Source organism: Bidens hawaiensis, unplaced genomic scaffold (genome assembly GCF_021521415.1).
Source record: "Bidens hawaiensis isolate Kalapana, Puna unplaced genomic scaffold, B.hawaiensis_p1.1 tig00039724_1, whole genome shotgun sequence".
Lineage (NCBI taxonomy): Eukaryota > Viridiplantae > Streptophyta > Magnoliopsida > Asterales > Asteraceae > Bidens > Bidens hawaiensis.
The window spans coordinates 161,017-170,162 of NW_027505627.1; the positions used below are offsets into that span (position 1 = coordinate 161,017).

The following is a 9,146-nucleotide window of genomic DNA, read 5'->3' on the forward strand; positions in this document are numbered from 1 at the left end:
AAGCATACAATTCCATGAAACAATAGTGCAAACAATGTCTTTTCTAATTGGTACAACTAATGTACTTGAATCAAGGGTCCATTTTCTACTCATAACAACGAGGTCCTGAGTAAAGGTGCACAAATCGGGTTTTTCAAATACCCGGGTTCTGGTATGAAACTGGGTTCGGGTATGATCGGGTATTAGAAAATCGGGTATTGACAAAACCCGGGTCGGGTTTGGGTCCGGGTATTTTCTCTAAAAACCATACCTTGTGTATCGGGTTTGGGTCGGGTATAGAACCAGGTATTTGAATACCCTATTTTCGGATATTGAAAAAACCTTATTTCCGGGTACTTTTAGGATATATATTGAATTTCTAAGGGGCCGCACCTTTTAGGATTATTTTACCGGGTAATATCGGGCACTAGAAAAACCCAATTATGGGCATTTGTAAAACCAGGTTCGGGTATGGAACCGGTTCTGGTTTCGGGTATTACCGGGTACAAATCGGGTCCGGTTTCGGGTACGGGTTTGGTACTGAAATTCATACCCTATCCGTACCCTATGGGTAGGGTCGGGTTCAGGTATTAAAAACCAGGGTATAAAAAAACCGGTTTTTTTATACCCTATCCGTACCCTAAGTATTTGATTAGGATATCTATGCTACCCCCAAAAGTAAAAGCGTAAAAAGGGTGTGATAAACTCACATTTGAAATTGAGAATAACTGGGAATAATAAGCGAAGATGTGTTAAAGGAACCAAAGTGGACAAGCCTCACAAACTAAAAGTAAAAAGAATTTACGAAATTAATGAATAGCTAGCGGAATTTTAAAGGTTAAATTAATTTAGTTTTAGGAATTAAGCATTATGTTGATATATATTTTATTATTGTATGGAGTTTGATAATTTAATATTATTATTTTAAGTCTTAACGGCTTATGATTGTTACAATAATACTTAATACAAGATTGGAAATTTATAAAGTTTATCAAAGAAAACAATTGGTTTTGACGGGATTTTAACTTATTGGCATTTTAAAGTTAACAAATGATATTAAATAAATAATAAAATATTAAATCGGGTTTTGACAAAAACTGTAATAACTCGGGGTTTTCATTTATATATTAAATGTCAATACCCGACCCTATTATATGTTTATTTTATTAGTATAAAAGGTGATTTTGTAAATAATAAAAGTAATGATCTTTTAATTGAATGATAAAAAATAATAATGATCTTTCAATAATAATAACGACAGAAATTGTTTGTTTGATCCATAACGTTCTAATCACAAACATAATTCAAATCACATCGAAATCTTAAATCCGCTATACGTGTTATTCCATTTATTATTAACCCATACTATTATATTATATAACTAGGAATCCTTGACGTAAATCCCGAAGGGTTAACATTCTCACATCATCTTTTGTATTTTGTGCATCTAACCAGGTGAGTAATCACTAGCCTATTTTACTTACGTTTTGGGGGCTTATGCATACCTATTATCAAGTTTATATTTTATTATATTCTAAAAATGCAAACTGTTAATATTTGTGTTGTATATCAATTGAATAACTACTTGCTACTTGTTATTTGTTTATGTGTTTATTTATCATATTCGGAGAGATCCATCATTTATCATTATAATCACATCTTGTCGTAGTGGCAGGCATTCGATCGCATGACAATGGTTTCACCAACAACTCAATTATTCTATCATGGTAACCAACATCCGATTCACATGGCAACAGTTTTGTCCACACATCATTATTTGTTTGCAATATTTACATGCTATGATTTGATTGTTTACACACATGAAAAACAGTTTTGTGGTTTTCTTATATATATTATTGTTAGAGTCAAACTGATGATTTTTTTCACTCAACCTCATGCTCACAAACCTATCTATTTTGTACGCATTTGCAGGTTATCAGGTTGGATTGTCTATCAAGGTGAAGAACACTTAGTGATGACTTTTAGGAAAAAATGTAGACGTACAAGATGGTTTAGATTTTTTTTTTTAATATTCTATAAATTGATGTAAATTATTTATTTAAAATAATTAATTAGATATGGATACATTTAAATTGCATAATAATACCTTGTGAGCTATGAATAATCAGTTTGCGTCCCGACATTTCCGACTTAGGTTGGGGTGTGACAAAAACGGTGAAGAACACTTAGTGATGACTTTTAGGATAAAATGTAGACGTACAAGATGGTTTAGATTTTTTTGTAATGTTCTATAAATTGATGTAAATTGTTTATTTAAAATAATTAATTAGATATGGATACATTTAAATTGCATAATAATACCTTGTGAGCTATGAATAATCAGTTTGTGTCCCGACATTTCCGACTTAGGTTGGGGTATGACAAAAACTTAACGGAAGGTATAAAGTTGGTTTTTAGATGAAAATTGGATAAAATAATTTCTAACAGGTTTTATGTAACTTAAAAAGATTTTAATTGATCTAATATAGTTTTTATAAATTTTATTTGATTTTTAAATAATAAATAAAAAGTTTTAAACAAATAAAACAACCAAACGCACCGACCCAGGTTCGAACCCAGGTCCTCACCAGTTGTGTTTGTTTGGTATTGAAACAAAAACAGAAACATAAGTATTAACCTTCCGGCTCATCTTATTATTAGCATATATATACATGCATACAAATTAACCTATTATTGAAACTTTACAAATTATTCAAGCTCTATATGAGCAAGAACTTTATTGACAAAATATAAATATTGTTGCATAATAAACTTAGAAGCGTCAAATTCAAATTGCGTAAAGCAAGTTATCGAAACGTTTCATGTGTTCAGCTTCCAGCCCAATGATGATCGATAAGCTCCCATCGTTTATCGGGCTTAGTAACAAATAACACCTTCCTCTTGATGGGAGCCTTGCAGGCCCCATGAAGATGGGCCGGCCCCATCGGAAGCCTAGCCCAACTTATTACTTGAAGATTCGTATACTTATAATCCTCGGGCTTCTGATCAAGATGTTGTCCCAGATAATCGAGTGCTGATTTTAGATGATCGTTGTTCATCATCGCTAAAGCATTATGAATTTTACTTGAAGCGTACCAAAAAGGATTAGATTGAAATTCGTCAGTTGTCGTTATAGCAGCGGCTGTGAAGATAACATTACCAAAATAGCCCAGTGGAAGTGGTGGTTGTAACCGGGTCCGACCATCTAATGCGATTTTGAGCTTGGTGGTCTGATCGTCTCACAGCCCACGGGCTTTACACACGCACTTCCAAACATGGCCCGATAGAACTTCAAAACGTGCTAAAGTTGATTGTGCTAGCATAAGCTTCCTTTGTTTTTGCTTTGAGCACGTTGAGTTGGTCTCGGGTTAACTTGAAAACTGAGTAGACTGTTTTGGTTTCATCCGTTGGGACAGTTGGATCTGGGTGGTATTCAACGTGGTCAAAAACGGGTTGTGGCGGGTCCCGTGCACATCTAGGCCACGAGCCATATCGGAACATGTGTTCATGAAGTGCATCGCAGACATCCCACCCACGACACAATGGTGCAGACCGATATCTAACAAAACCCCGCCGCATTTGAAGTAAGTTACCTGTTCAAAGACAGTTGTTACATATGTCAACAAGTTTTAAGTAGAAACAATAATTTTGAAATTAGTAAAATATTATAAATCTGTAAGACCAACAGATGATACGAGTCAATTCCCAATGAGCAATCAACCACCGGAATGAGTTTCAAAAACTCTAGTTACGAACAAAGTCACCAAAATTATCGATAACGCCATCGGACTCGGCTTCCAAAAACAACGCCCCTTGTCCTTGACATGCAAGTGTTTTTTTTCCTTTTCTGGATAGCATATGGAATCAAAAATGTTCAAAACTTCAAATTATGTGATCCTTTTAAATATTATTAAAATGATTCTTTGTTTTTCTTTAAATAGGAAAAACATTTTTTTTCTTAATTAAAATAATCATTTTTTTGATAATGTAATAATACATTTTTTCTATAATTGTTTAGAGAGTTTTTTTTTAATAATTTTTGGAGCTAGTTTGCATTTTTTAAAACAAATTTCTTAACGTTTGTTAATAAATAAATAAAATAAAATAGTGTATTTACATAATAAAATGCACAAATTTTATGTTATAAAATGAAAAAAAAAACTTTATAGGGGAGTAACGTGTCAAATAAAATTTTTAAAGGAATTGAAAGTTTAGGGGAGGGGGTATGACAAGTAGAAGAGGGGGGGGGGGGGGGAGTATATTTAGCCTAACCTCTAAATAAATACTTAAATTGTATTAAACACTATTGTAGCCGTCTCTTAACAATGTACGATGAGTTTATTTTTTTTGTATTTCACTTTATTATTAAATATATTTTTTTTTCATCAATTACCCGTTAGTACACGGGTCTCGAGCTAGTATATAATAAAATATTATTAAACACTAATGCAATTGTATAATTACAATTTATCCATATACATTTATTTCATTGTTCAAGAAATTAACAGGATGTGACCATATGTATGTTGTTCATTTCATAATTTCTAATGCATTCATATGAATCACCTAGACTAAAAGGTCAAATGTAATGTTTAGATGATAAAAACAAAAAAAATAAAAAAAAATGTAATAATTTCTTGAATTTAATTCTTTGATACTTATCAATTAGGCAATGACTGTATTTTAAAATAGATAACAATATTAAATCCATGATCAAATCTATAATATATACAAACGAAGATCCAAAAATCCTAGGTGTCGCGATGTGGTCGTTTCCCCCTTTTTTGGAGTCACCAGATTTGCTTGATTTTTAAATGGAGGCTTCTCATGCATTTGACCCGAATTCATGGGTATGGATTTTACCAAACCCAGATATTCCTTAAACGGGTTATAACATCTCATTAAATAAAAAATTATTCTCACCAAATTATTGATGTAAAAATCCTATAAAATAGGATATACTAAAAATTAATATCTTATTTATTTTAAAAAAGATATATATTATTTAAATTAAAAAACCAATTTTATAGTAAAAAAATAAACGGGTCTTTGGTCTTATCAAACCATAGGTATATTATTAACTTTCATAAATATTATTTATAATTAAAAATAACCAATTTTATAGTAAAAAAATAAACGGGTCTTGGGTCTCATAAAAAGCATATAGCTTTTAAACCGGGTTATAACATCTCATGTGAAACAATTTATCATCAAACCATAAGTATATTATTAACTTTGATACAATAAAAAAATATAAATTCAAAAACTAAATAAATATTTAAACAAACAATATAAAACAACCCCCATAATACGGGGATAAAAACTAGTAACTCTATAGATAGGGATAGTGATATATGGTTTATTATAACTATTTGAACAAAATTATGTACCTGGCTACCATGTAACATGTTCACCTCATCAAGACTAAAAGGCATCAGCTTTACTCAGTTTTCTGCAAGAAAACACCAATATAAACATATACAGATTATAAATTTAAAAACAAAAAATGGTAGGTAAATTAGTTGTAGAAATTACCTTAAAAACGAAGAGAAAATCGAGCCTCCCTGAGACCCTGACTTATGAATCTTCATGTCCTCAAATGTTACCAAAGCATATAATAACGAATATTTACGACCTCGATGATGCACTTAACACTTCAAAGAATTCTACTTTAAGAAATATTATTGCTAAATACAACAGAAATATTGACCATGCTTCATTAGGAATAAAACTATAAATGTGTCATTAACATTGATACTTAAATTAAATAAATACCTAACCTTAAAAATGCATATTATGCAATTCTCAACTCTTTAATTAAATAAGGAGGTACACATATTATTCCTGCAAAACTTTTCTATATAATCTCATCAACTAAATTACAGAAGCAGCAGAAAGTATGCAGCGAGACATGCTAATTATACAACAAGGCAACCGTAAATTAGCATTCGTTTTACACTTTTTAGTTCCGTTTTTGGTTGGTCGCTGACATGGCACGGGAATCTTGATCACACTGTATCAAACACATTAGAAGACCATAAACGGGTCCCACAAGTCCGATTGAGATATGAAAAACATTGACCCGAACTCCCGAAGCAATTTATTCATCAAAATCATGTGTACAACATATGTTCTCTAGTAGTACGGGCCAATCATCTCCAAGCTGTTTACAGTTAAGTTCCATAGCAACCCTAAAATCTAGCAAATTTATTAAGCGCTTCGGTTTCGGTTCTTGTTCTTGCATTTGACCATTTTGTGTTGACTTGTGAACGGATCTTGATACGTTTAGTGCAGCACAAGATTTAATCAAACTCTTTAAGTAAACATCTAATCCATTGTTTAACACGTTTGCACAATCCATTGACACGCACTGAAGCCCGTGCGGTATAATAATCTGCTCCATATGTTCCTTTAATGTTGTCGCGTCTAACAAACCGTCAGTATGCAGAGCACCGACACATTTACTGTTATTTCCCACGTGGGTCCCACTAATACTTGTGGGAAAACGCGAGATCCCGAGTGGCGCGTGTAGTGAAGCTCTACCAGATATTATTTTCCCATCTCGTTTAGCTAATGATCCGGTCCCTTCTGCACAGTTTACACTCACACGTGCACCATTTTCTGCTTGTTTAACGGGCTCTTGTGTAGATGAAAAAGGAGTGAAATTTATCGACCCATTTGACCCGAGAGCACTTTTCCGGTCCACAACTCTTTGATCACGAGCCACAGTTCTCGCTTTCCGCGGGGACGGAGGAAGAATATCGCCATTGACCAAAGTCAACGGGCTCGTCAATGGGCTGGTAACAGGCGTTGCAACTGGAACCGACCCGTTCTGATGATGCCCAACGCCATCTAAAGCCTTCTTATTCCCAACCGTAACCGTACACGCATTTTTCAAAAACGAACGAATCAACTGATTATGCAGCCGAATATTATCTTTCCCGATCGCCCCAAAACAAAGCTTATCAAACTCATGTTTACTCAACTTCAAACTCAAAAACCGATTCAAGTAACCCAAATACTGGTTCAATCTCTCCACCCCAACTTTCTTGATCAACTGATTTTTAACTTCCACAAGATTTACCCGTAAATTCGGCTTCGGCGGTTGCATTATTCAACTCAAAAATCCATAAACCACTCTCACAATAATCAATTCCTATCTTCCAAACCCTAATTTCTCAAACCTTATAAAAATCCAATGTTTTTATACCAAGATTGATCTTTAAATTCGGCTTAGGCGGATGCATAATTCAGCTCAAATATCCCATAAACCACTCTCACAATAATCAATATCTAACTTTCAAACCCTAATTTCTAAACCCAATTAGGGTTTCACTTCATATATAAAAATCCAATCTTTTTACACCAAGATTCATCCTTTTAACATCAAGAAACTTAATTTAACCAAGAACCCACAAATTATTAATAACCCATATAATAATCACATTAAATTCAAACAAAAACCCTTGATTTTGATTTGAATATTATAATGAATCAATCAACTTGCAGCCAATTTCAAGAAAGTTGCAAATTTTACCAAAATGAGAGGTTAAAATGGTGAAAATTGAGCAATAATAAGCTTGAACAAGTGTTGATGGTGAATGATCATTGGAATGGCTGACCTCATTATTATTATGGGTGTGTCTTGTATTGGGATTTGATTTGAAAGACTGAAGTCTTTGATTGAATTGAAGAATGAATATGTGAACTCGTGTTTGGTTTTTGTGTTTGTGTAACGAGGCAAGTTGTGTTGCTAATTGGTCCTTAGTTTTGTTTATATATACATATCATACTCGAAAGGGTGCGTTTGGTTTACAGAATGTTTTGAAATTGAAATTGAAATTGAAATTGAAATTGAAATTGAAATCTAACATAATTCAATTTGGAAATTAAACATTTCAATAGGAGTGGGAATTTGTTGGAACTGGAATCACTCTTGACGTGTTTGGTTGGCCAGTGAATTAGAAACAATCACCCCGGCCCCCACCAACCCTTCCCTTGCTCAACCGATAACCCACAACGTTTCGGGTCGATCCGAACTGTTTCTACCCCGACCCGGTTTCATTTTTTTGTCAGTTTTTTCGGTTTCTTTTTGGCTCGAGCTCGTTTTTTGCTTCTTTTGGTCAGTTTTTTCCGGTTTCGTTCCGGTTCGGTTACGGTTTAGAATTCATATCCGTTATAAAAAACGGATACGAATTTAGAATTTGATTTGGTTATAACCAAAAACCGAATTCCAAATTCGAGTTATGATTCGATTTAAGGATATGTTTTTGTTTTTTAAGCGATTAGCTCAATTTGTCTAGTTAACCGAATTAATCGATTTTTAAAATATGAACTATATTAATTATTTTGTATATGATTCATTCTTTTTTAGGATCATTTATAATATGTAGTCCAATGTTCATATCCATATTAAACATTGGACTATTTTAAGTGTTGAAGACTATTAATTATCTTCGATGTTCAATTATGGTCAGGATGATTTTCTATGGTTGATTGGTTGTATGTTTAAGACTATCTGTCAGTTTTAACGTTTTATTATGGCCTTGAACTCTTGGTCTTAGAATGTATATGTGGTATTTGTTTATTACGGTCTTTAATTCGGAACACAGACAGGAATCAAATGCAAGCCAAATTGTTGTTTTGGATTAATTCGATTAATACGGTTTGAATCGATTTGTTTGATTTTAACTGAAACCGAACCGAATTGAATTTCATTCGATTACCCCCCCCCCCCTTTTCGAATTAGGTTAGATTCGGTTTTCGATAAGGGGTACAAAAATCTCATAATCGAACCGCCAAACACCCCTAGCATCATGTTGTTTGAAATTGGGTTTGGGTCTAGGCATGAGCAAAACAGATACAGATATCGAGCTGGCACCGGTACTAGGTTTAGTACCGGTATCAAGTTTTGAGTTTTCGGTAGCGATATGGTTCCAGTTGCTGTATTTTTTGAATTTTGCCTTTCTTTTTAATTTACTTTTAAGTGGTTAATTTTTAGAAATTTTTATTTTAAATTCACACATAATGCTTTTCGTAATTTAAAGTGTGGCTATTGTCGAACTTTTGTGGATTGTGATTGTGATTGTGACCGGTATTTAAACACCATCGGAACCCGGCGGTACATTTCCCTGACAATTTTGAAATTGGCGGCACAAGAAACTGTA

At 33.3% G+C, this 9,146-nt stretch overlaps 1 protein-coding gene across 1 annotated transcript; it reads right to left on the reverse strand.

The window, feature by feature from the left end:
- Positions 1-6,079: 6,079 nt before the first annotated feature.
- Positions 6,080-7,737, reverse strand: LOC143614347 (uncharacterized). The gene is made up of 2 exons (XM_077087812.1): positions 7,300-7,737; positions 6,080-7,163 (listed from the first exon to the last, which is right to left on the reverse strand). The coding sequence occupies exon 2, from the start codon at positions 7,088-7,090 to the stop codon at positions 6,080-6,082; it is 1,011 nt and encodes a 336-aa protein (XP_076943927.1). The 5' UTR covers positions 7,091-7,163; positions 7,300-7,737.
- Between the last annotated feature and the right edge of the window lie 1,409 nt (positions 7,738-9,146).